Source organism: Miscanthus floridulus, chromosome 1, assembly GCF_019320115.1.
Source record: "Miscanthus floridulus cultivar M001 chromosome 1, ASM1932011v1, whole genome shotgun sequence".
Taxonomy (NCBI): Eukaryota; Viridiplantae; Streptophyta; class Magnoliopsida; order Poales; family Poaceae; genus Miscanthus; species Miscanthus floridulus.
In genome coordinates this window covers 166,630,005-166,656,814 of record NC_089580.1, presented here as the reverse complement: position 1 = coordinate 166,656,814, position 26,810 = coordinate 166,630,005, and the positions used below count along the sequence as shown (strand labels likewise).

General features: G+C 45.8%; 3 protein-coding genes and 1 pseudogene across 3 annotated transcripts; 2 read left to right on the top strand and 2 right to left on the bottom strand.

Moving 5' to 3' along the window:
* The first annotated feature begins 80 nt into the window (after nucleotides 1–80).
* LOC136546988 (arogenate dehydratase 2-like) lies at nucleotides 81–4,767 on the top strand (annotated as a pseudogene).
* A 2,476-nt stretch (nucleotides 4,768–7,243) lies between these two features.
* Nucleotides 7,244–10,672, top strand: LOC136546997 (probable sugar phosphate/phosphate translocator At3g11320). Its single transcript, XM_066538968.1, has 4 exons — nucleotides 7,244–7,980; nucleotides 8,968–9,071; nucleotides 9,196–9,424; nucleotides 10,115–10,672. Exons 1-4 carry the CDS (start codon nucleotides 7,489–7,491, stop codon nucleotides 10,265–10,267), a joined length of 978 nt encoding a protein of 325 aa, XP_066395065.1. The 5' UTR covers nucleotides 7,244–7,488; the 3' UTR covers nucleotides 10,268–10,672.
* Nucleotides 10,673–11,997: 1,325 nt separating this feature from the next.
* Nucleotides 11,998–14,830, bottom strand: LOC136466757 (uncharacterized). The gene is made up of 3 exons (XM_066465263.1): nucleotides 14,818–14,830; nucleotides 12,941–14,227; nucleotides 11,998–12,434 (listed from the first exon to the last, which is right to left on the bottom strand). Exons 1-3 carry the CDS (start codon nucleotides 14,828–14,830, stop codon nucleotides 12,391–12,393), a joined length of 1,344 nt encoding a protein of 447 aa, XP_066321360.1. The 3' UTR covers nucleotides 11,998–12,390.
* Nucleotides 14,831–15,959: 1,129 nt separating this feature from the next.
* On the bottom strand, nucleotides 15,960–18,508 carry LOC136546982 (probable RNA-binding protein ARP1). Its single transcript, XM_066538947.1, has 6 exons — nucleotides 18,189–18,508; nucleotides 17,890–18,097; nucleotides 17,611–17,770; nucleotides 16,712–16,751; nucleotides 16,364–16,634; nucleotides 15,960–16,141 (listed from the first exon to the last, which is right to left on the bottom strand). Exons 1-6 carry the CDS (start codon nucleotides 18,411–18,413, stop codon nucleotides 16,116–16,118), a joined length of 930 nt encoding a protein of 309 aa, XP_066395044.1. The 5' UTR covers nucleotides 18,414–18,508; the 3' UTR covers nucleotides 15,960–16,115.
* Nucleotides 18,509–26,810: the final 8,302 nt, after the last annotated feature.

Sequence of the window (26,810 nt, the reverse complement as noted above, 5' to 3'; positions counted from 1 at the left end):
TCCCTTACGCAGCCGGCAGCCTCCGGTCCGGACCGGATGCCGTCGGCGTGACAACCGAGAACGAAAACATAAAACGGAAAATCTTCGTCCCGGCAAAGGGAGGAAAAATCTGCACGAACTCTGCTCCGCGTCCTCTCGTCTCGTGTGAACTGCAGAGCAGGTGGGGAGCCGTTAAGATTAACCCTTAGCGCGGCGGCGGCAATGGCGCCCACGGCCTGCCTCCGGCTCCCCTTCCTCCCCGCCCGAGCCCGCTCCGCCAACGCCACCCCGTTCTCGCCACCACCCGCCACCTTTCCCTCAAATGCAGCGCCATCGACGGTGACAACCCCAACCCCAATTCCATCTCCATCTCTCCCGCATCGCCGCCTGGGTTAACGGTGTCAGACGGCGTCGAGTCTGTGGACGTGAACGGGTTGCGTCGCCCGAACGCACCTGTCTCCCCCCCCCACCGTCCCCGGCGCCCGCGATCCCCACTGGCTGCCTCGTAAGTCAACGCGTTCGCGGCGGCCCTTGCGTTAGCTAATTTCGGATCACCTGTTGCTAATCTGTGCTCTGCGCCTGTTTTTGTTCCCTGTGTTAAGGGCCACTCACTAGCGCGGACGTCATGGAGGCGGACGGGAAGGGGCTCGAGGTTGCTTACCAGGTAGGTGCTCGACGAAACGCGTCTCACGGGTGTTGTTTCAGTTTCCTTATTATACGACTGTGCTTGTGTTGTGCGTTTCGGATAATTTTATGGGAGTTTGGTTATGGTGTTTAATTCAGGGTTGCACTGGGGCGTACAGCGAAGCGGCAGCAAAGAAGGCGTACCCGAATTGTGAGACTGTGCCCTGTGAGCACTTTGACACTGCATTTCAGGTAGCAGGGTGTTTGCCTGTTGAGCACACCATAGTTACTTACTTGACTCATGTTGCCATTTTGGAAGGATATCTAATTGCAAATGGTTAAATGTTTTGTTGATAAAATATGTTGAGAAGTACCGACACTGAATTGGACTGGCTCCATATTGCTTTTGTTTGACACACTATCTGTAGAAATAATCAATCACTAGCACATAATATGCATACAATGTGTTTCTGTTAGGAAAAACAAGTTCTAGCCAGTGAATGTTGTTCATGCCGTTTTTTTTGGGAGGGGGTGGGGAGGTATTGTTCATACGGATTTAATTTTACTTGCAGAAATGTCAAAATGTCACGCATCTGCTCTTGTGTAGTTGTGTTCTTTGAGAATTGAGATAGATTAGGCCAATTTACTTGTCACGTCAATTTCCTAGAATATTTTTTGACTATAAGGGAAGCACCTCTTTTCGGCTATCACCTATCGGGTAGCAGTAGGGTAATATTTTTTTTTCTCAAAAACACAGGTGAGCTTCGTATCATTGCATTAATAGAAGAGAACATAATCTTTCTTTCTCTTCTAAAACTATTTTTCAGAGAGGTTTATGTTTTTTGTCTTAAAAACACACTTCTCTAGTTAGCGAATCGATGTGACAATTTTTTTTTTTCTCATGTTCTTCTTTGACAGGCTGTTGAAAACTGGGTAGCTGATAGGGCAGTACTGCCACTTGAGAATTCATTGGGAGGTAGCATACATCGGAACTATGATCTTTTGCTTCAGCATAATTTGCACATTGTTGGAGAAGTTTGCCTTGCGGTTCGCCATTGCTTGTTAGCCAGTCCTGGCGTGAAGATTGAAAACCTTAAAAGTGCTATGAGTCATCCCCAGGTGAACTGCTTGGTTGATCTGTCTTTACTTCTCTCATTACTGTTTATTTTCGTCGGAGGTAATCTTACAACCATATCATTTTTTTAATTGATAGGCTCTTGCGCAATGTGAGCACACATTAACAGGACTAGGAATTGAGCATAGAGAGGCTGTTGATGACACTGCTGGTGCAGCAAAGGTAGACTGAGCTTTTTTGTTCAACTGGAGCATTCACCTTCTAATTCAGATATCTTTTTTTCTTCGCTCTTTTAGCAACTCTTTTTCTTTTGTTATTTTGGATAGATTGTGACTTCAGTTACCCATTTTGTTAACTCACTGTTTTTAACCATAGCATTGGCATGACTTTTCTTTCCTAGATTGTTGCAGAACATATGCTCCAGGACACTGGTGCTATTGCTAGTTCATTGGCTGCTAAACTCTATGGATTGGATGTTCTTGCTGAGAATATTCAGGTACAGTGAGTTCATGCTAAAATAGTAAAATAAGATAAAACGTTCTGTTCTTTGTTCTGAACATTAGCCTGCCAATTTCTTTAGGATGACAAAGATAATGTCACCCGTTTTATGATGCTAGCTCGAGAACCCATCATACCTCGCACTGATAAACCATTTAAGGTACCCATCTTTGTGCAAATTCTTTTCCATTGTCACACCTTGTCCTCATCGTTCAAACTCTTTTCCATTGTCACACCTTGTCCTCATCGTTACTGCAGCTGATCAGTTGTATGGTCAATTTTTCAGACAAGCATAGTCTTTTCACTAGAAGAAGGACCTGGACAGCTCTTCAAGGCGCTTGCTGTATTCGCAATGAGGGAAATAAACCTCACAAAGGTCAACCCAACTACTTTGTCTTGTCAGTTTCATGCATTGTGTAGAAATGATTCACTATATTTGCTCTGTTTTTGATTGGATGCGCAGATCGAAAGTCGTCCACACAAAGAAAGGCCTCTTCGAGACTGTTCCTCACTCTTAAAGTTAGATGCTAAACCTGTGGCCTTCTAAGTTATTCAATTTCACTTGCTGCAGTTTTACATTAATATGAGCATTACTTTGCTGTTCAAGTGTTTATATCTTCCTTACCTATTCGATTCTGGATTGCATCAGGAACTTTGATTACCTCTTTTACGTTGACCTTGAAGCATCAATGGCTGATCCAAAGACCCAGAATGCTCTTGGAAATCTGAAGGTGCTCTTTCTTTGTTAGTACAATCTGGTGAATGTAAACTGTGCTCATGTTGCTTTATTTCAGGAGTTTGCAACCTTTTTAAGAGTCCTCGGAAGCTATCCTACAGATGTGAATGAACCTTAGATTGAAAGTACTGCAGATTACATGCTGGTGAGTAATGAATATCAGTGTCTACTTTTGGCGCTTTGTTACTATATGGTATGGTGCAGGAATGAAGAACATTCCTTTTCAGTTTAAATGGGCAAAATGTCATTATATAAGACTATTTAAATGCGGTTGGAGTTAGGCAACTCACTTGAGTGATGTGCTTATTCTGTTATAAAATGTAATGCACAGTTTGATTTGGTGCACCTTCGAAGACATTTGTGGGTGCATATCTTTTCCTGAGTTTGCTTGGGTTGAGTAGAAGTTGAATACTGAACTCCCATGCCAAACATACTTCACATGTTCCTTCCTATCATCCCCACTGACACTAGCAACACAACAACTTTGCACCCCAGTTTCCTTCTCGCTGCCATCAGCGGACTTGTGTGCCTCGGTCCATAGCAAAATTTTGGTATAAGGTCAAATTGTTCTAACCAGTTAAAAAAAATCCACATTGAAAGCGAGAATTGTTCCACATAGAATTCAATTCTTCTAACCAACAAAAACATTGTTCCACATTGAAAAGAACTGTTCCAGAATCAAATTCTTCTGAACAACTATAAAATTGTTACACATTGAAAAGAAAATTGTTCCAGACTTTCAGGTATGAAATCAAATTGTTCTAACCAAAAAAAAAGTTGTTCCGTGTAAAAGATGAATTGTTTTAGGTATTAAATTGGATTGTTCTAATCAACAAAATATCATTCCACATTAAAAATTGGGTTGTTCTAGGCATAAAACCGAATGTTCTAACCAATGAAGAAGAATCGCATAGAGAAAAAGAATCCAGGAGTCAAGCGGTGGATCTCGAAACCTTGGCAATTGAAGGATGGAGTCGAGAGCAATGTGTGGATGAAAAAGGAGCAGGCAGGGCATCATGGGCTGATATTGAGCGAACTGGGCTGACTTGATGGTCCTGGTTGCTGTGGATGGACTGCGTGAGCGATAAAAAGAGGATTGTTGTGCAGACGACTTTTAGTTGCCACAGTCAAATTCACATCTTAGAGGACTTGACATCTTTGCTTTCTTATACATAGTCATTTTGAGTTTACTGAAAGAATCCTATAAAAACTTCTATTAAACTATTAGGAAACTAACTAGAAGAAGTGAATGACTAGTATGTGTAGGATAAAGTACTAGAAAATTATGGATATGGAAAGTTGTATGACATGCTAGTAATTTCCCTTCTAAACCAATAGTAGTTAGTACATTATTTATTTATTTTCTCAAGGATCTAATTAGTTCTCAAATGTCTTCTGATCCAGGATTAACAGGAATGGGCGAAATGGTTAGAGTTGGTTTCCTGAGCAGATTGAAAAGTGAAGGAACTCTATTAAGCTGATGCTAACTTTTACAGATAAAAAGGATCTACATTAGAGCTGTAGAGAAGAAGGGTGGATTTGAGGCTTACATTGGTTGTTATCTTGGATGAAAATTTGATGTTTTGCTGGTGATGGTTCTTCTGACTTCCGATGCAACGAGGATACCTGAAATAGCAGTCTAGTCTTCTTCAATATCCTATTATGTGGGAGCTTGAAAAGCACTTTTAAACTATAGAGACCAAAGGTTTTTTTTTGTTTAATAATAATGGGAGACCAAAGGGTTGAATATTCGGAAATACTTAAATAAGGTTTATATGTTTTCATGTTGGAGTATCAGTGTCATGCAGGTTGTTAAAATACAGTTACAGTGGAATAATGGGACAGTGTCTAAGAACATTTGTCTTTTTTAGGACAGTATAATAAGAATTGATGAAGGGCGGGCCTGTGCAAGCGGTAGAGTCTTACCGCCCGTGACCGGAAGGTCCCGGGTTCGAGTCGCGGTCTCCTTGCATTGCACAGGCGAGGGTAAGGCTTGCCACTAACACCCTTCCTCAGACCCCGCATAGAGCGGGAGCTCTTTGCACTGGGTACGCCCTTTATAATAAGAACTGATGTTTCCATCTCCATTCGGACGTTCCTTAAAAATCTTGTCCTGTTCGCTTGGCTGATAAGTCATGGCTGAAAGTACCATTGGCTGATTTGTTGTGAGAGAAAAATAATGTTCGTTGGCTGAAAAAGTACGTCTTATAAGCCAAGTGAATAGGACAAAGATTTTTTTGTTGTTCAAGCTGCCGAGTAGCTGTCTAGCTAACTGCAGCTCAGCGGCTGCTACTTATGTAATGTAACTACTACAACAACAACAACAAAGCCTTTAAGTCCCAAATAAATTAGGGTAGACTATGTAATGTAACTAGTACTGTAGTAATTATCTAGTGTTGGTGCAGAGCGGAGAATATTCCTCCGGAGGCATTTTTCTGGAAGAAACATTCGAGCATACCACATGTGCTCCTCGCTTAGTATATTGTCATGCTCCTGCCCATGATGTACCATGTGCGGTTGATTCCCGGTTGGTTATTTTTACAGGAGGTCAAAGAACATACTCCGTATGTCAGGACCTACCGGTTTCCTATTGACTGTATTGTAGTGTCGGCCAGTCCCACGAGGCATCAGCACAGCACAGCACCGAATATAAAGAGAACGTGCAGAGATCCGAAGCTTAGAGTTGTAAGAAGCTCGGTCAAAGGTTCGGCAGTTCGAGCACGGGCTGGTACCCGTGGCCTGATGACCTGGTTTCGTTGGATCTCGTAATGAAATGGTCTCCCATGATGGCTTCCCGTTTGCGTGCAGTTCGTGCTCTCTTTCCCGGCTGATTATCGTGAGATGAAAGCATATTTAGCCTTTTCCCTCTCGCTCGCTTTGATTGATGAGGTTCATCCGAGCCTGGAGCTGACCCCACTTGGTCACTTCACGCAGAAAAGGCGATGAGTAGGAAGAAGAGAACCCATTCCTCCGGAACAGGGAGCACTAGGTAGATGCCTCCTCTCGGTACTCACCTGGGCCTCTTCTCATCACTTATAAAGCTTTTTATACATCGCTTTTTATGATGCCGAAATCTGACCGGTCTTTACCATAGAGCCGGTTCGCTGGATAGTTTTTGGGCGGCTAGCGCCGGTTTATCGTGAGAAGAAAACATCGTTAGCTGGCTGATAAGTCTTGGCCGAAACTAATTTCTTCATGTTTCTCCTTCTCATGTACAGTTGGAAATCGAAACGACCAATGTGGCAGCCTATCACCGCAGGTCACTACAGTATAGTAACAGGCAGAACGGCCTCGGAGTCTCGGACACGTCAGCACGTCACTGTTGAGTGTTAACTTGCATGAGATGAGTAGGTGCGGCGACCAGCGAGGCACCTTCCTGTGCCGGCCTCCTGGCTTTCCTCCCTCCACAGATGGCTGGCACGCGGAAACCGCGAGTGACGCGACACGGCGCACCGTCACCTCGGCGTGGGGTCGGGTCGGGACAATTTGGCGCGTTGCTCTGCTCGTGCGGGAAGAGGCGACCGTATCCGTGTCACCGAACCGGGTGACCGAGTCGGCAGGGTCCACGAATTAGGCAGGTTGGTATAGAGCAAAGCGTAATTTGTGCAAACAAGACCCGATCAGCTGGGTGCGGAGAGTTGTGTTGGGTTTGTGAGCCGGTGCTGTCATGCTCGGCTGCCGAACGAAATTCCGTATCGTTGCCAATTTGCGCCTCCTTGCCAAACTTCTGAGTTCTGACCAAACGCACCCGTAGATTTTGTAGCCGTAGCAGTTAGTTAGGAATAATGATCGCTAAGGAGGCTACTGGTATTAAATTTAGATGCTTGTACTTATCCTAGTATCGGTGGCGACTTTTTTTTTTTTTTTTTTTTTTTTTGCCAAAAACAAGCTTCAACACACAAAATTGAAGTGATCTTACATATAGTAGTAGAAGAAAGAGACGAGGAAATATGATTCACGGTACATATGCTCCAGACTTATAGGACGTTTATCTTAGTCTCCATTTATAAGGTTGACAAATTCATGCATAGATTGGAAATAAAACTCTAGCCCATCTATATAAGGTACAATCCGAAAGAATTTATATCCACACCGTTATCTATACGGTGACTGGCTAGCTCAATCCATAGATAATGGTATGGTTGCATTGCCAGTCTGAAAGAAAAGAAACAGCTAAATGCCCGAGCCCCCGGTGAATATGAATGAAATTATGAAATGATGATTAATAAAAGAAACAGAAAACCAACCGGGAACTCTGGATTAACGAAAAAGCACATCGGAAAGAGAAGGTGGAAAAGATCATCTCCCCTCCTCCGTTGTCTCCACCGACAGGCGGACACGACAGGGGCGTCTCCTCCCCGCTCCCATAAACGCAGCCTCACGCAGACGCCTCTCCCTCCAGTCCCGTGCCAAAGCCAAGCCCAAACCCGCCACCACCAATTCAACCGCGACCCACCCAACCCACCGCCCGCCCGCCCGCCCGCACCCCATTCCCACCTCCTCCTCCCCAGATCTCCCCCGCGCGCGCGCGAGTTCGTGTGCGGCCGGCAGCGGTGGCGGCGGCGACCGAGGAGCCATGACGGCCAAGGGCGGCGCCACGCCGTCCCCCGGCGGCGCGGGTGGGCCCGCGGCGGGGAACGGCCGCCTCTTCACGGTGGGGCTAATCACCGCCTGGTACTCCTCCAACATCGGCGTGCTCCTGCTCAACAAGTACCTCCTCAGCAACTACGGCTTCAAGTACCCAATCTTCCTCACCATGTGCCACATGTCCGCCTGCGCCCTGCTCTCCTACGCCGCCATCGCCTGGCTGCGCGTCGTGCCCATGCAGTTCGTGCGCTCCCGCGTCCAGCTCGCCAAGATCGCCGCGCTCAGCCTCGTCTTCTGCGGCTCCGTCGTCTCCGGGAACGTCTCGCTCCGGTACCTCCCCGTCTCCTTCAACCAGGCGGTCGGCGCCACCACGCCCTTCTTCACCGCCGTCTTCGCCTACATCATGACCGTCAAGCGCGAGTCGTGGGTCACCTACCTCACCCTCGTGCCCGTCGTCACTGGAGTCATCATCGCCAGCGGCGTAAGTTACTGCCCTGTGCTCCGCCTCCGTCTCTGTTTTCTCAGTAGATCTGTTGGAGTCGGGATTGGATCTGAGCGGAATCCGGGTTTGGCTAGCTCGGAACTCGGGAGGAGTGGGATGGAGCTGAAGACAACAGGTGGATCTGTCATCTAGCTGTAATTGGACTAAAAAAATGGCTGCCAGGCATCTGGCCCCTCACTTCATTGGATGCCCATCCCTTCGTTGGGAATAGAATTTTGGGATTATCCGATGGAAACCATTCACGGCGTGTCACGCTGCCTATAGATGTCACCTCAGACGTCGGCTATCTGATAGGGCCAAGTGATCAACTGGCATAACAGCTTCTCGCTATCCTATGTGATCAGCTAGTTAACCAAACTTCATCGCAGGATCCAGCTAGCTAACCAATACTTTTACAGCGATAGCTATCTTTCTCTGCAAAAACCTTGTCTGGAAACTGTGGATTTGCAAGTCAAAATTTCAAAATTGTTTTCTGGGAAGTAATCCATATTTTGAAATTGAATAGTAAAATATCCATTCTTTAATATCAAAGTATTGGCTTACCTTTTGGAACCGACATGATTGATTTTCTATACATTCCTTGAACATGCATGGGGCTGTTAATTGTGCCATTAATAAGTTGATTCTCTTGCATTATACATAATAAACAGAGCACTGTGTTATAGCTCTTTTGTGCAATATAAGACATACTAGGCTTGCAAAGAGTCCAATGACCACTTGAGGCGTTTACCAATAATAGTGTGATGTGGGAATCTTATGTTAACGTGTAGCATCTCACCTAACAAGTTGTTGCTATTCATGGCTGCTATGAGGAATCTTTAGGAGGTATCTGTTTCACATCAACTAGTATATATCCCTAATGTCAGTCAAGTGCATAGGAGCTTTGAATGCCTACTGACTAAAGCTGTTGTTGGACCTTAAGTTTCTAATACTAACTGATATGGAGCTTGCAAATCGAACTTACAGGGTGAGCCTAGCTTTCATCTGTTTGGCTTCATCATGTGCATAGGAGCAACTGCAGCAAGGGCGTTGAAGACAGTATTGCAAGGAATTCTTCTGTCTTCTGAGGGGTAACTTTGTCTTCCCTTTTATATGTATTCACTATTCTGTACACATAGGCACATTGCCTTGGATTGATTTACTACTTTGCATTTGTGTGGATGCTGAGTGTTTCTCTGTTCTGATGCCTTGCAGGGAGAAGCTTAATTCTATGAATCTGTTATTGTACATGGCTCCAATTGCTGTTATTTTCTTGCTTCCTGCAACTATCTTTATGGAGGATAATGTTGTCGGCATTACAATTCAGCTTGCAAAGAAGGATTTCACGATTGTTTGGTTGCTATTGTTCAATTCTTGCTTGGCATATTTTGTCAATTTGACCAATTTCTTGGTGACAAATCATACTAGCGCATTGACTCTACAGGTACCAAATGCTTTCTGAGCCATCAGTTCAGTTTTGTGTGCATGATGTAGTTTGACACTTGGCTTTTCTTGTTTTTTGTATTATGTGCACTATATTTAAGATGGGTTGGATAATGGTATTATTGGATAATGGTATTAACTCTTAAGATCTACTACTTCACTCCAAGTGCCCACTAATATTCAACCTTTTTAACCCACTGTGTTTTGCTGTTTTTGCTGAGCTAGAAACACGCTGCTCTTGCCCTGTACAAGTGTGTATGGTTTGAACTTTGAAGTACGTAACAGTGACTTTTAATTTTAAACATACACAAATGGGGTCTGTGATTGACTAAAATATAGATTTGCTGCACTAATTGGAAACACCTTTGATGTTTTTTATTGAAATTGGAAATTTTATCAATCAGAGGCATGTCAGAGTTGAATGTAAAATTTTCTGTAACCGGTTTGAAAAAAGTAACATATTTACTTTACTGTCCTACGGGTTTGGAAAAAGTAACATATATACCTTGCTGTCTTAAGAGTAAAGCTTTCTACTCATCTTTCTCTTTTAGATGCATAATCATGAGATTGCCCTATCTTGGTTTATTGACCACTTGCCATGATAGTCGTTTGTTTGTCATCTTACCATACCTTGTCTTGTTTTAAGAATTATGCTTAAATCCTTCAATTATTGACATCCATGTCTCTCCAGGTTCTCGGAAATGCAAAGGGTGCTGTGGCAGTTGTCGTCTCGATCATGATATTCAGGAATCCTGTGTCCATAACAGGAATGCTCGGTTACACTCTCACGGTTATTGGCGTTATTCTTTACAGCGAATCCAAAAAGCGCAGCAACAAGCCATGAACACCCTAGAAGACAGTAAATATGGCAAATCATTTATTTGTCTTGTCAGCGCCTAGAGCTAATATATGATGAGAAATTACTTCGGTGGCGATCACAACAAATCCTAAGCCATACTGCCTCAGCAATTGGACATCGAGGAGAGAAGTCCAATAATACCTGTAGTATTACCTTGGCATGTGGGAGGCATTTTGTTTAATGGCGTTGATGGATAGAATATATTTTTTTGTGTTAGAGAACTGTGGCTCACACTGCCAGCATTGGTTAATACGTTTAGATCTTGGGAAATTGCCTCTTCTGTTCATCTGCTATTGTAACATCCATTTTCTTTTGTTCTGATGACCACCTGTACCAAGACATTGATCCAGATTCCAGGACCAAATTAATATATTGTGACACTGAATGTAAGCTCGATTAGCTGGCTTTTGGCGACAGCTATGTTGCCTCATCTTGACTGCCAATTTGATGTCTATATTGTTGGTTCAAATTTGCATCCAACTGTGCAGGCGTTGATGGTAAGTATCCTCTGTCGTAGAAAAACAAGACTGTACCGCTTATATCATCCAGACCAGCAACAAAGAGCATTCAACCGATTACTTTCTCAAGAACGAAACAAGGAGCCCTAACAGATTACTCAGAAACCTTCCACCCGCATTGCCTAAGATCAAGTCAGAGGCCGGACTTCATTACTTCCTCCCAGTCTTTTTCCTGAACCCAGCATCTCCTCCACCATTTTGAGCTCTGGTCCCTCCCTCCATCTGGTCGACTGCTTGCTTAAACAACCATGCCTTACTGGATTCTCCACTTCTAGCTGCTCAAAATCCTTTCTGGTCTTGATGCTATCTTCATAAGCCCCTTGCAGCAAAGATTCGCCAACTGTTTCTTCTCCTGTGTATCGTAATTGCATGATAAGAACGTTTCCAGCGTGAACACTGAACACTACCAACTGTACCATATTTGGACAAAGAATTTTTGTTCCATTGGAAGCCGTGCAACGAGTTCCCCATGTATTTACGTTTCTTGTTTTCTCTGATAATGCACGGTATCGGCTTATGTATTGTTGTGAAAATTGTTCAAGCAGTCCAAGGAAATGAAAGAGGAACTGTGGCTCACACTGCCAGCATTGGTTAATACGTTTAGCTCTTGGGAAATTGCCTCTTCTGTTCGTCTGCTATTGTAACTTCCATTTTCTTTTGTTCTGAAGACCACCTATACCAGACTTTGATTCAGGTTCCAGGACCTAATTAATATATTGTGACACTGAATTTAAGCTCGATTAATATGCTTAGCTCTTGGGAAATTGCCTCTTCTGTTAGTCTGCTATTGTAACTTCCATTTTCTTTTGTTCTGAAGACCACCTGTACCAGACTTTGATTCAGGTTCCAGGACCTAATTAATATATTGTGACACTGAATTTAAGCTCGATTAGCTGGCTTTTGTTGACAGCTATTTTGCCTCATCAAATGACTGCCAAAATGACACCAACAATATCTGAGAAATATGGTCTGTTAACAGGGTTAGCCTTGGGCATCACTGTCTCCAGATAGACGACCCTGACTTGCAACCATTCTGCAACTCCTGCATTCACCTTCCTTGACCACAAATAATGACAGGGATGCAACCTACATCTCGATGCAACTCATGTCACATTTGAGACATCTGAATTCCATACCTGTTAAAAGATTGGTCTTGCATTTACTGACAAACAACCACCACACTCAGTTGAAAGTAAATTAATAGTAGGATATTTGTATTTCCACTAGTATGTCCGAAAAAGTCTACCACTGCTACTTGACACAAAACTAACTCTGAATCTCACATTGATTCTCATGAAACGACAATGACATAAAGTACAGACTTTTAGTTTTAAGTAGCTGAATTGCCAATTAAGCAGACAGTAAATGAAATGTGCATATCATATCACACTGATATACTATTTTCGTCTATATGATCAGGGCAGCTTCCACAATAACCGCAAGTGATCATAATGACTTGTGCAACCTTCGTACTTAAACTGTTCACAGAAAATAAACAACTTGAAAGTAACAGGTTTGCTGGTCAGCATTAGCAGCAGACTCAAGATGATGGGTCGTCTATTCTGAAAGGTCTTTCTTCCATAACGCACATCAGAGATCAGCGGGTCCTCTTAGCGATGACAATCTACAACGATCTGAAACATTAAAATGCACAACAGCTATAAGCAACTTCCAACTCAGCACTCGTAATTCCAAAGATTTAACAATAGTAAGCTCCAGATAGAGCCCTGTTCGCTTCGTTGAAAAGACAGGCTGAAAAGTACTATTCGCTGATTTGTTGTGAGAGAAAAATATTGTTCGCTGAAAAAGTACGGCTTCTATTTGCAAGAAATTAACAACAATTTTTCTTTTTAGAAAATCTGAAACAAGGTAGCATGGCAATACTAGATCAACAGATTTGTAAGCGTACACCAATACAATGACATGGTCTTTAATAAGCCAGACTAAAGAACCAAGATTAGGTTTGCCTTTTCAGTGCCATGTATTCTGTTTGCTCTAATACATCCAAGTTGCCACAAAGTGTGTTTTCATTGCAACTAGTAGTTCATTCTGAAGCCATAACTAACTACCTAAGCTAACATATGGAAGCTGCAAATAAAGATAAAAAAAGCAAAAATATAAACAAGTGCTATTACAATACCAGGAGTGTAGAAACTCATGTAGGGCAGAATGCTTATGTTACGCCTAGGCTTGCCAATCTTTTTCACTCTCCCTGATTTGAGCTCCATCATGAATAATCCAACACCTGTGGTGATGAAGATGACACCCACACCCTCTGCGAAGCCAACCACTTGTGCTCTGTCTCTGGGATTCGCCATAGGCATCATTTTCTCCAGATCAATGACCCTGCACTGTACCCATTCTGCATTTTTCACTGAACTCACCCTTCTGGACCACAGAGCATATTTCTTTGAACTTACCCTTCTGGACCACAGATAAATACGGGTATGCTCAATGCCAGCGAACCCAAGAGAACAGTCCTCCATCTCCATGAGGGTAACCCCACCGCTGAACGCAGCCGATGGTGGACGATTAACCACAGACAAGCAATTCTTCCTCCAGTCATACTTGGTAATTCCAGCATCCCCTGAAAGCATGAAGTAGATTTCATCTCCGATAAGTGCACCACGCCCGTAGGCTTTATTATCATGAATGCCTTCCAGTGTGGCTGGCACGCTCCACGCGCCCATCTCCGATGAGTAAATGGTCGCTGACATGGTAGTACGAGCTAATAGCCAGTTGCGGAACATGAAGACCACATAGAAGGGACCGCCGTGGCAGTCAAGGTGTTGGCAGCCGGTGACAGCGCAGAAAATCGCGGCGGCGGCGTAGACCATCCACTGGGTTCCGACATCCGGGCGAGGCACGCGATGGCGGTCGCCCGTAACGGGGTCACAGACAAAGTAACGCTGACGCCCGTTCTCAATCTTCCGGATCAGGGCGCGGCCGTGGCGGCAGTCGAGGGCGCACGCAGAGAAGGTGGGCCACGCAGAGATGGTGGGAATGAGGAAGGAGAAGGCGGGCACTGCTGTGGTGGCGACGAAGCGGGGAACCCGGTCGATTAGTGGTTCCCTGTCGATGAGCCCGAGGAGGGGAGGGGCTCCGTGGAAGGCGCGGTAGCGGTGGAGGAAGGTGGGGTCGGAGATGGTGCGGAGCCAAGGCTTGCAGGCGAGGGCCGCGCGGAAGAGCCATTTGGGCTCGTCCGGCGGCAGGCGAAGGAGGATCTCGGGGATGACGTCGTCAACCAGCCGGCGCCGCCGCCATGGCGTGGAGGCAGCGGTCGGCGGAGCGAGACGATGCGAGGCTGAGGATTGGGGATTTTTTTTTTTCTGGGAATGGTGGGATTCGCCGGTTGAGGCAGAGAGCGAATATGATGGGCTCAGTTCGTTCGTCCCTCGTCCAGACCCAATTGAAGGGGCATCGGCCTCTTAGCAACTGGCCCATTTCCCTCCCAGAAAAAAAAAAGAAATCAGCCCACAGCCGATGCAAGGCTATAATTCCATCTCCGAAGAGTCCACACGCAACGTATGCAGGATTGAATGATTCTCGCAATTTGCAATGTGCCAGTTTCGTCCACTCGAACCAAACAGAAGACACCAAAATTTGCCAATGCCAATAATTTGGTAAGCCATGATTTTGACTAGTATTTAGTTTGCTACCAAAACTTGTCAAAGCCTTACATTTGGCTTGCCAAATCTATTGCAATATTTTTTCTCAACTTTGACATGGCAAATTTTGGATGTCAACCACGCAGACCCATGAATCCAAAGTGAACACCTTTGGAAACTCGTCCAGGCCCCATAATGTTGAGTTGGTGGTGCCCAGTATGTGACCCTGGTTTCCGTCTATATTGTTGGTTCAAATTTGCATCCAACTGTGCAGCTGTTGACGGTTAGTATCCTCTGTCGTTGAAAAACAAGACTGTACCGCTTATATTATCCAGACAGCAACAAAGAGCATTCAACCAATTGCATTCTCAAGAACGAAACATGGAGCCCTAACAGATTACTCAGAAACCTTCCACCCGCATTGCCTAAGATCAAGTCAGAGGCCGGACTTCATTGCTTCCTCCCAGTCTTTTTCCTGAACCCAGCATCTCCATTTTGAGCTCTGGTCCCTCCGTCCAATCCATCTGTTCGATTGCTTAAACAACCGTGCCTTCACTGGATTCTCCACTTCTAGCTGCTCAAAATCCTTTCTGGTCTTGATGCTAGCTTCATAAGCTCCTTGCAGCAAAGATTCGCCAAATGTTTCTTCTCCTGTGTGAGTATCGTTATTGCATGATAAGAGCGTTTCCAGTGTGAACACTACCAACTATACCATATTTGGAAATACAATTTTTGTTCCATGGGAAGCCATGCAACGAGTTCCTCGTGTATTTGCGTTTCTTGTTTTTTCTGATAATGCACGGTCTCGGCTTATGTAATGGTGTGAAAATTGTTCAAGCAGTTGAAGGAAATGAAAGAGGAAACTCGTCATTTTCCGGTCGTTCTGAGCTTCATTCATACGCAGAGTCTTTCTCCTTCCTAGGCTGCGCTCTGTAATTTTACTTTTACAGAATCTGTCAATCGTACTGCTGTAGCTACAGTGCGCAAAGGCTGACAATTGGCACTCCAGCGTTGAAGGGAAGATTCTGCCGTTTCTGGCCACTCTAGCTGTCTGCGGCCTGTAGTTTCACCGTTGGAAAACGACCGATGGTTTTCGTGGCGGATAAGCCAGCTGAAGATGGTTTGTTGTGGGAGAAAAACGTTCTGCCGTTTTAGCTTTTGGGTGGGCCTAAACCGGGCCAAAATCGATGTCTACTTTGTGCAGAGGCTAGAGGTACCAGCTGAAGAATCGGCAGGGTGCTCAGCTCAGCGCCGCGATGGCGAACCATTCTGAAGGCATTCTGCTCACGCACACATGGACGCACAGCTCAGAGATGAAGGGCGAGATATTATGACGATTTATTGAGATCGGCTGTCCCCTGCAGCGATCGGACTACTACAGACACTGACTGATAACGGGTTTACCATTGGAAAAAGACGGTGGTAAACGAGAGACGAATCGAATCATTTGTTACAGAAGACTGTTCTTGCCGATACGGTGGTGGTCGTGCCCCCCCCCCCCCCCCCCACGGGCGCACGAAGTTAGAGGGAATTGAACGAATGTAATGCGGCCTTGCATTGCTTTGCTTCGGCCCCCCGACCCGACAGACGGACGACACCCTTCATGTGCAGCTTGTTAAAAACCAGAGCAGAGATTGCCTTTGGCCTCCTCCTTTCATTGCGCCGCCCGCTCGTCGTCGCCATCATCGTCATCATCGCCTCGTGCCTTCAGCTGCAACCGGTCACCTGCTCCACTGCGGTACACAGTACAAAAGGGTCGTTAGCTGGACGGGATCTCAATGCTTAGTTGCGTGTACCTGCCATGCCAACTTGGCACGGCCAGAAATGCCATGGCACCGAGCGAGCACATGCGATGCTCTTAGCTCTGCACGGGTGATGCCGCGTCGGCTGCACATGCGACGACGTGTTGTTGCTACGGTGGGTTTGGATACATTTGGGTGGTGTGATATGTTTACCTTTGGGAGGAGCGGCGGCCATGACGGTGGGCTTGGAGACGATGGGCGGGACGGTGGTGACGGCGGCGGCGGAGACCGTGGGGAAGAAGTGCGCGGCGGGGACGCCCAGACCCTGCGAGGCGTGGTGGTACTGGTAGTGGTAGAACGGGTACACCGGCATCATGCCGTTGGGCGCCGCCGCCACCATGCCGCCCTGCGCTGCCGCCGGGTACGCGAAGTGCCCCTGTAGGTACGACCCGGCCGTGCCGGCAGCTGCTGCTTGGCCTACCTTCTGCACCGAAATAACATCATGATTAGCAAGCACTTTGCCCCCAATCTGGCAGTAAGACGAGAAATCCAGTGTCTTACCGCATTGTAGCTCAGGTCCGCGACGTAATTCGGGGAGTACCTGAGACAGAACAGCACAAATCGATCGATCAGTACGAGTGGTGGTGGTGGGGACCCCGTACAATGGCTGGCACACATGCCCGGGCTAATAAGTGATGACTAAAGTACTATCGAATAATTTATTGTGAGAAAAAAATAATGTTCGTTGACTGAAAAAGTACGACTTATAAGACAAGCGAACGAGACCCATACACAGATCAGCCGTGTAGTTTTAAGTGTTTATAATTAGGGTAATGAGCTCCCGAGTCCTTTGATCATGGCTTGGCACCCTATTCACTTGAGCTATTTTTACTATAAAATAGTGTTTTTTTCTAATATTTCAGCATAAACATAATCACGAGCCAAATTTCACAGCCTCTAACACATTCCCCTCTTTTTTTTTCTACCGCAGTGCAGGCCGGCACGTGGGCACATGCGAGCACGACGAGGCAGCGCGGTCCGGTCCAGGTCCAGCCTGTGCGCGGCTGTTCCTGCGCCAGTGCCCCCGCCTGTCCCGTCGAGTGCTCGCTGCTCCAAACCAAAAGCCGCTGGCCGCTGGCCCCTGCCACGCATGCGTGCGCGCGCCCACAGCCCACTCCCCACTCGACCGGTCCCCGCCCGCCGCAAGCCGCGCAACGAGCAGAGGATGCCTGGGCGCGGGTGGCTGGACACGAAATCCTCGTAGCCTCGCAGGACCGAATTTTTTATTTTTTTTTAGCTCTTTTTTTGAAATTTTTTCACCAATATGCCGACGTGTCGGCGGCGCTCGAGGTGCGCGCACGTCAGATCGTAACGGCGCCATGACTTTTTCTTCTTCTTGCTAGCGAACCATTGACGCGCGCGGGGAATTGGAATTTGGAGCTGGGAGCGCGCGTACTTACCCGTAGGTGGTGGCGGCGGGGTAGAATGGGAGCACGCCGTGGTACTGCTGGTGCCCGCCGTGGGCGTAGTGCGCGGCCGGCGGCTGCGGCGGAGGGGGCGTCGTGGAGGGGTGGTAGTACCATGGCACCGGCGACACGCCCCTGGATCCCACCGCGATGGCTGCAAGTGAATTCGCTCGCGCCAGAAACATGTGATCTCTTGTCAGGAAATAAGAGCAGTTGACGTGAGAGAGGCTGGCCGCGGGTGCCAGTAGCTACCGTACTAGCTAGAGTATGTACCTGGCGTGGGCTGGTGTGGAGAGGGGAGCGCGGGCGCGTGCGGCGCCGGGGTGGCCGGCGGCGAGGGACCGGGGCGGAGGATGTGCGGCGGCTGGGGCCGCGGCTTGGCGCCGAGGGAGGCGAGGTTGCAGTTGGCGCGGCGGCCGTTGATGACGGGGGTGGCGTCCTCGCACGCCTTCTTGGCCGCGTCCGCCTCCTTGAACGTGACCTGTCGTGTCGCGTGCATGCAGCAAGCAGGTTGCAGATCAGGAGACTGACAGCCGAGAGGAAAAGGGAGAGGAGGGGGACAGGGGACTGACGAAGCCGTAGCCCTTGGAGCGGCCGGTGAGCTTGTCGGAGATGATGACGGCCTCGAGGATGTCGCCGTAGCGCTCGAAGTGCTCGCGGAGGGTGTCCTTGTGGGTCTCCCACGCCAGCCCGCCCACGAACACCTTGGTGAGCGTGGTGTCCCCGAACGCCGCTGCCGCCGGCGGCTGCGGATGTGCCAGCGGCAGTGGCTGAGGATGCGGCGCCATCATCGTCATTGTCGCCCGCGGCCCGCGCACTACGCCTAGCTCCTTTCTTTTCTTGACGACGAGATGTGTGTGCGCCAAGGGAATGCAAACGGAGGTCGGAGGTAGAGGAGAGGCGACTGGGTGAGGGGGGCTGTGGGGTTTTTATATAGCGCCGGAGTTTACAATTCGGAGGGAGGGAGGGGAAGGAGAGCGGGGTGGTTGGGCGGGCGGATAACGGAAACAGGAGAGCCTACTACTCCTAGTCTGCTGTGTCTGGTACTCTAGCCTGGGCCATGTTTAGTTCTCCGGAATCGGCGCCGCTGAAATCACTGTAGGCTACTGTAGCAACTGCAGCATTTCGTTTGTATTCGATAATAATTATGGAATCGTTGACTAATTAGGCTCAAAACGTTCGTATCGGAAAGTACAACTAAACTGTGTAATTAGTTTTTAATTTCGTCAATATTTAGTACTCCATACATGTACCGCAAATTTGATGTGACAGAAAATCTTCTTTTTGTATAGTGCCAAAGTTTAGATTTTGGTGAAAGTAAACATGGCCCTGGCAACAATTGGCGTCTGCCCTGGCGCCCTCCGACTGTGTGAATCTGAGGAGAAGAGAGAGAGAGATCCCCATCTGGCCATCTCTGATCTCTCTTTCTCTCTCCTCAGTCCTCACCTGCAGCTCTGCAAGAGTAAGCCCTTGTTTAATTCACGAAATTTGGATTTTGGGTTACTGTAGCATTTTCGTTTTTATTTGGTAAATAGTGTCCAAACATTGACTAATTAGGCTTAAAACGTTCGTCTCGCAATTTCCCACTAAACTGTGCAATTAGTTTTTCTTTTTGTCTACATTTAATGCTCCATGTACGGGCCGCAAACATTCGATGTGACAGATACTGTAGCAACTTTTTGGATTTTGGTGTAGAACTAAACAAGGGCTAAGACTGCAATTGTAACAGAAAAAGGCCTGCATGTCGTCTTCTCCCTCTAGATCATAGATTAACCACGACCCCCTCGCAGTTGATCACGAAGACAGATGGGTAGTAATTAGTACTGCCTTACTGGTACAGCGTGACACTGCTAGGAGATCATCGCTCATCTCGGCCGGCCGGGGCGGAGACAAGAACAGATGGGCGAGGTGGCCAGCCAAACGGATCATCGAGGTCTCGAGGAGGTGGTGGGCGAGCTGTAAGAGCGGGTGGGAACAGCTGGCCTTCGCATTTTGCCTTTACCACACAACGTGCTGACGCCTTTCCCTTCCCTTCCCTGCCTAGCCTATCTCCCCTTCCCTGATTGACAATTGCATTAAATCTAGCGGCCACTCTGAAAAGGAATCCTTTCCATTTGCTTTATCCTTCGTACTAGTAACAGGGTATTATACTCTGTACACTGGTACTCGTAAAGCGCCGACGCGTATTTTAAGGGCCCGTTCGGTTAAATAGAAATAGCCCAGAAATTAATCCCACTCATGAAGTATATATAATTTTAACTAGCATTCTGGCCAAGATTTTTTCGAGATGGGCATTCCTAGTGTAACAAACGGGCCCTAATGGAGAATACATCAGCGTGCACGGTACACCACAAAAAGTGTTGGATATAATATGGGCTTGGCTCATATAATATTTAATAATCAAATAAAACTCTAGAGTACGTAACATTAAATGGTGTATGGTTTAATACCATACGGGATTTTGACTGAACGCTGACTCAGCTTATATGATTGTAAATTATTCATCTAAATTGAGAAGCTGAGAAAAGGATAAAGGCGTGCCACACGCGCGCGCGCCGCCGCCACCGACGATCGGGCCATGGCTGTGCCAAGGCAGGCGGCGAGCGGGCAGGCGTGGCTAGTCTTTTGCCACTTAAATCCACATTATCACAGGAGTTTCGCTCTTTGATGGTGGAGGCGAATAGACTGCGTTAGTTACCGTCCCTTCCGCTTCCCGTCTCTTAGGATTTTTCTCTTAGGATTCTCCGCTGCCTTCGTCTCTTTCCCTGGTCACAGCCATATATCCGTAGTTCTCCGTCAGTTCAGCCCCTGAGTTCGCAACCGTTCCCGAGAGACTCCACATCTCCGCAGTCTTCTGTCTTCCCCGTCTCGTTCCTCTGCACGCACGGAGTAGCGGGAGAGCAGGTGCCTCCGGAACCCTCGTTCGCCTGAGAACCCTGCACGAGGTGAGCGGCAATTAGGTTTTTGGGGAGCGATCCGTGACTGCTCGTCCAAGTACATCTTCTCGGTGATTGCCTGCGGAACATCAAGGCATCTTCTTCCTGGTGATCCATTCGTGGGACTACACTACGAACATCTTCCTGCATCGACCATGGTCCGCGACTTCGAGCAATGCACTATGTCGACTAGTGCGAATGGAGCCTCCGATGCCCTCGGCATGGGACCCTCCGCTGGGTACAGTCTAATCTCTATGATTTCTGTACTTTATGTTTTTACTATATTCACCAATATGTCATCTTTGCATGTTGTAGTGTTCATAAGAAATATACATATGCACATATATGTCGTCACAAACCTGCTGATGTTATTTTTCTGGATTAAACTGATAATGAAAATGCATAAATTCCTAACAATCCAAAAATCTAATATTAGGCAATTTTCTGTCAGTGGTTTTGCTGCTACTTTGAAGCCAAATAATTTTGATGGCAAGAATTTCATGATATGACGTGCCAAGATGGTATTGTGGTTGACTGCGATGAACTGCTATCGCGCCGCACAGGGGAAGCCTGAACAGTTTACTCCTGAGGAGGAGCGAAAGTTCTTGGCTGTCGATAACCTGTTTCGAGGCGCCGTGATTAGTGCACCTCATCCCAAGTATAAAAAAAATTACATATCTTGCACATCAGGCAAAGAGTTATGGGATGCTCTTGAGGCAAAGTTTGAGGTTTCTGATGCTGGCAGTGAACTGTACCTTATGAAGCAGCTGTATGACTATAAAATGGTTAAAAACTGTTCTGTGGTCGAACAGGCTCATGAGGTACAGGCGCTGGCAAAGGAACTAGAATATTTTCCATGTCTGTTGCTCGATAAGTTTGTGGCCGATGGTATAATCGCTAAGTTGTCACCTTCTTGGAGAGATTTTGCTACTTCTCTAAAACACAAGAGACAAGCGTTTAGCGTGGTTGAGCTTATTGGATCTCTTGATGTTGAGGAGAGGGCGAGAGCAAAAGACAACCATGAAAAAGGAGTTGAGTCTTCCGCTACCAATATGGTGCAGAAGAAAAACTCATTTGCATCTCATAATAAAAAGAAGAAGAACATGTAAGAGAACAACAATGCAAAGCCTAAGCAGACTGCACAGTTTAAGAAGAAAAACAACAAGAAAGATGGAGGATACTTTGTTTGCGGGAGTGATGAGCATTGGGCAAGTGCGTGCCCAGACCGTAAATATAAGCAAGAAAAGAAATCAGCAAACATGGTAATTAGCGAGATTGGAGAAGGAACATCTGGGTATGATAATTCTTTACCTTTTGTTCTTTTAGTTTATCTTTCACCTGAGTGGTGGATAGACGCCGGTGTTAATATTCATACGTGTGCTGATGTTTCTTTGTTTATTTTCTATCAAGCCGGCAGGAGTGGAGCCTTGCTGATGGGAAACGGTTCGCATGCACGTGTTCTTGGTGCTAGTACGGTTGTTCTGAAGTATACTTCGGGAAAGGCGGTGCTATTAAAGAACGTGTAGCTTGTCCCCTCCATAAAAAAGAACCTTGTTAGCGCTTCTCAGATGTGTCGCGATGGTTTTAAAATTATGCATGAGTCCAATAAATATGTTGTGTCGAGACATGGAATATTTGTTGAAAAAGGTTATGATTGCGGAGGCTTGTTCCGCTTATCTTTGCTTGATGATGTGTGTAACAAAGTGGTAAACAATGTTAATGTTTTGGATGAGTCGAATATATGGCATTCACGACTTTGTCACATTAATTTTGGCTGTGTCACGCGGCTTGCAAATCTGAATTTAATCCCGGAATTTAACTTAGTCAAAGATTCTAAGTGCCAGGTGTGTGTGCAATCAAAACAACCGCGCAAGCCTCACAAGGCTGCTGAGGCGAGGAACTTGGCACCATTAGAACTCGTTCATTCTGATTTATGCAAAATGAGTGGCGAATTGACTAAAGGCGGTAGACGATACTTCATGATATTTATAGACGATTGCACTAGATTTTGCTACATGTATTTATTAAAAACAAAAGATAAAGCGTTACATTATTTTAAAGTCTATAAAGCTGAGGTAGAAAATCAAGTTGAGAAGAAAATCAATCGTTTGCGGTCCGATCACGGGGGGAGAATATTTCTCAAATGAATTTTCTAAGTTTTGCGCAGTGCGTGAAATTATTCATGAGAGGACGCCACCATACTCACCATAGTCCAATGAGATTGCAGAGAGAAAGAATCGCACTCTAACTAATTTAGTTAATGCCATATTGGAGACTGCGGGACTATCTAAGAAATGGTGGGGTGATGCTATATTGACAGCATGTCATGTTCTAAATAAAGTGCCCACAAAGAATAAAGAAATTACACCATTCGAGAAATGGAAGAAGAAGAGATTAAATCTCTCTTACCTGCGAACTTGAGTTGTTTGGCAAAGATAAATGTGCCAATAAACAAAAAGCGAAAGCTTGGACCAAAGACTGTTGATGGTGTCTTTCTTGGTTATGCCATTCACAGCGTGGGTTATAGATTTTTAATTATAAATTCTAGTGTTCCTGAGATAGCTGTTGATATAATCATAGAATCTGGAGACACTACATTTTTTTAGAATGAGTTTCCCATAAAAAATGCACCTAGCACAACTGGTCATGAATTTATAATTTCTCGTAAGCATAAAAATTTTATTTCGATAGAACAAATTAAGGAACCATATGTGCAAAATCCTGAGGAGGATGACATTATAGTCACCAGGAAAAGCAAGAGACAGAGGACTGCAAAGTCTTTTGGTGATGACTATATTGTGTACCTTGTGGATGACACCGCAACGATCATTGAAGAGGCATATTTCTCTCCTGATGCTGACTTATGGAAGGAAGTAGTACGGAGTGAGATGGATTCTGTTATGTCTAATAGAACTTGGGAAATAGTTGATTGTCCCTATGGGTGCAAGCCTATAGGTTGCAAATGGGTGTTCAAGAAAAAGCTTAGGCCTAATGGTACTATTGAGAGGTACAAGGCAAGGCTTGTGGCCAAGGGTTATACTCAAAAAAAAGGTGAGGATTTCTTTGATACTTATTCACCGGTTGTCCAATTGACCACAATTTGAGTTTTGCTTTCTCTGGCAGCCTCTTATGGTCTTATCATTTATCAAATGGATGTTAAGACAACTTTTCTAAATGAAGAGTTGGAGGAGGAGATCTATATGGATCAGCCGGATAGGTTTGTAGCAAATGGTCAACAAGGCAAGGTGTGTAAATTATTAAAGTCATTATATGACCTAAAACAAGCTCCTAAGCAATGGCATGAGAAGTTCGATAGAACTTTAATATCTGCTGGCTTTGTTGTAAATAAAGCTAACAAATATGTGTACTATCGGTATGGTGGGGGTGAAGGAGTCATTTTGTGCTTATATGTTGATGACATACTGATCTTTGGATCTAGCCTCAAAGTGATTGAGGAGGTGAAGAAATTTTTATCTAAAAATTTTGAGATGAAAGATTTGGGAGAGGCTGATGTTATTCTTAATATCAAGCTTCAAAGAGAAATTGGTGGTGGGGTAACTCTGTTACAAATCCACTATGTGGAAAAGGTATTGCGTCGCTTTGGGTTTAGTGACTATGCACCTGCTCCTACACCTTATGACCCTAGCGTGCTATTGAGGAAAAATCGGAGAATAGCAAGGGATCAATTGAGATATTCTCAGATCATTGGTTCGTTCATGTATCTTGCTAGTGCAACAAGGCATGATATCTCATTTGTTGTATGCAAGCTTAGCCGGTTTGTGTTAAACCCAGGAGATGATCACTGGCGAGCTCTAGAGAGAGTGATGCGCTACATAAAAGAAACCATGAGCTATGGTATTTGTTATACTGGACATCCGAAAGTGCTGGAAGGCTATTGTGATGCCAACTGGATTTCTGATGCTGATGAGCTTTATGCCACAAGTGGATATGTGTTTTCGCTTGGAGGTAGTGCTGTTTCCTAGAAGTCTTGCAAGCAGACTATCTTAACGAAGTCTACAATGAAAGCAGAACTCATAGCATTAGACGCTGCTGGATCTGAGGCTGAGTGGCTTCGTGATCTCCTTATGGATTTACTGGTTGTTGAGAAACTCATATCGGCTATTTTTATGAACTGCGATAACCAGACTGTGATTACAAATATTAACAGTTCCAAGGATAACATGAAGTCCACAAGGCATGTTAAGAGACGACTAAAATCTGTTAGAAAATTGAGAAACTCCGAAGTAATAGTGTTGGACTATGTCCACACGTCTAATAATATAGCAGATCAGTTCACTAAGGGTCTATCATACAATGTGATAAAAAGTGCATCGAGAGAGATGGGTTTGAGACCCACTTGAAATTTACTATAGTGGTAACCTGTTCTATGTGATCGGAGACCCCGTGAAGTAGGACGGTGAAACAAGCTAGTAGTAAATTGTGAGGAAAGATCCTTAGTAAGATTCATTTCTGATGCATATCTTTCTTTTCTGTAAGACAGGCTGGCTTTTGCCTTAATGCGTTCCAAGTGGCTTGTCAAAGCAAAGATATTGTCCTATAGAACATCTTTTGAGGAACACACCTATATGAGTTAGACTGCTGGTCACAGTCTATGAGATTTGAGTGATCTCTAAATACTCATGAAAGGCACTGAAGTATGACTTATATGCTTTAAATAGAAGGGATGTCTTTTGCTGCCCAGTATCAGCTAAGGACTTTAGTGACATTCACCTCACACAAAACTATCAATTCAAGGCTTAGTCCATTGTTCAGTTATGACTGAGTGAAACTATTGTTCTCGATGAATATTCAACTTAACAGTCTCCATCGAAACACTAGTATATAAAAGAAATGTGGTTCTAAGACTACTTTATTACAAACCCTAGAGTTTGGTGGGGATTGTTGGATATAATATGGGCTTGGCCCATATAATATTTAATAATCAAATAAATCTCTATGGTACGTAACATTAAGTGTTGTATGGTTTAATACCATACGAGATTTTGACTGAACGCTGACTCAGCTTATATGGTTGGAAATTATTCATCTAAATTGAGAAGCTAAGAAAAGGTAAAGGCGTGCCACGCACGCGCGCCGCCGCCGCCGCCTGCCGGGCTGAGGCCGTGCTAAGGCGGGCGGGCGGCGAGCGAGCGGGCGTGGCCAGTCTTTTGCCACTTAAATCCACATTATCACGGGAGTTTCGCTCTTTGATGGTGGAGGCGAATAGACTACGTCAGTTACCGTCTCTTGGGATTCTCCGCTGCCTTCGTCTCCTTCCCCGGTCACAGCCATATATCTATAGTTCTTCGTCAGTTCAGCCCCTGAGTTCGCAACCGTTCCCGAGAGACTCCACATCTTCGCAGCCTTCTATCTTCCCCGTCTCGTTCCTCTGCGCGCACGGAGTGGCGGGAGAGCAGGTGCCTCCGGAATCCTCGTCCGCCTGAGAACCCTGCGTGGGGTGAGCGACGATTAGGTTTTTGGGGAGCGATCCGCGACTGCATGTACATCTTCTTCTCGGTGATTGCCTGCGGAACATCAAGGCGTCTTCTTCCTGCCTTCCTGGTGACCCGTTCGTGGGACTGCACTGCGAACATCTTCCTGCATCGATTATGGTCCGCGACTTTGAGCAACGCACTACGTCGACTAGTGCGAATAGAGCCTCCGATGCCCTCGGCATGGGACCCTCCGATGGGTACAGTCTAATCTCTGTGATTTCTGTACTTCGTGTTTTTACTGTATTCACCAGTATGTCATCTCTGCATACTGTAGTATTCATAAAAAATATACATATGCATATATATGTCGTCACAAACTTACTGATGTTATTTTTCTGAATTAAACTGATAATAAAAATGCCTAAATTCCTAAACAAAAAAAAAGACATCCATACCAAAACTGCAGCACGCGATGGTGGGCTGAAGGCGCAGTGTTGGATCGTTTGCTGTCAAGAAAACATACCAGCAGTTAGTCGATCTATACAGCCCCATGACCGATGACGATGAAGTATGGCTACGCTAGCCTACGTACGATTATCCAGAGACATCATCATATATGCCATGCATAAGCCGATAAGCGGCGGCCATCGCGGGTTTATACGTACGACTGATGGCAACAGCCACTATGTTCACGCGGACGTACACGCGACAGGGCCATATGGCCATACCCATACGTGAGTCTATCGGTCTCGACCGTGAACGGAGCTGCCAGCTGGCTTTTAAACTCCGGGGAGATCCCAAGGATCTTCGACCGCCCGGCCCG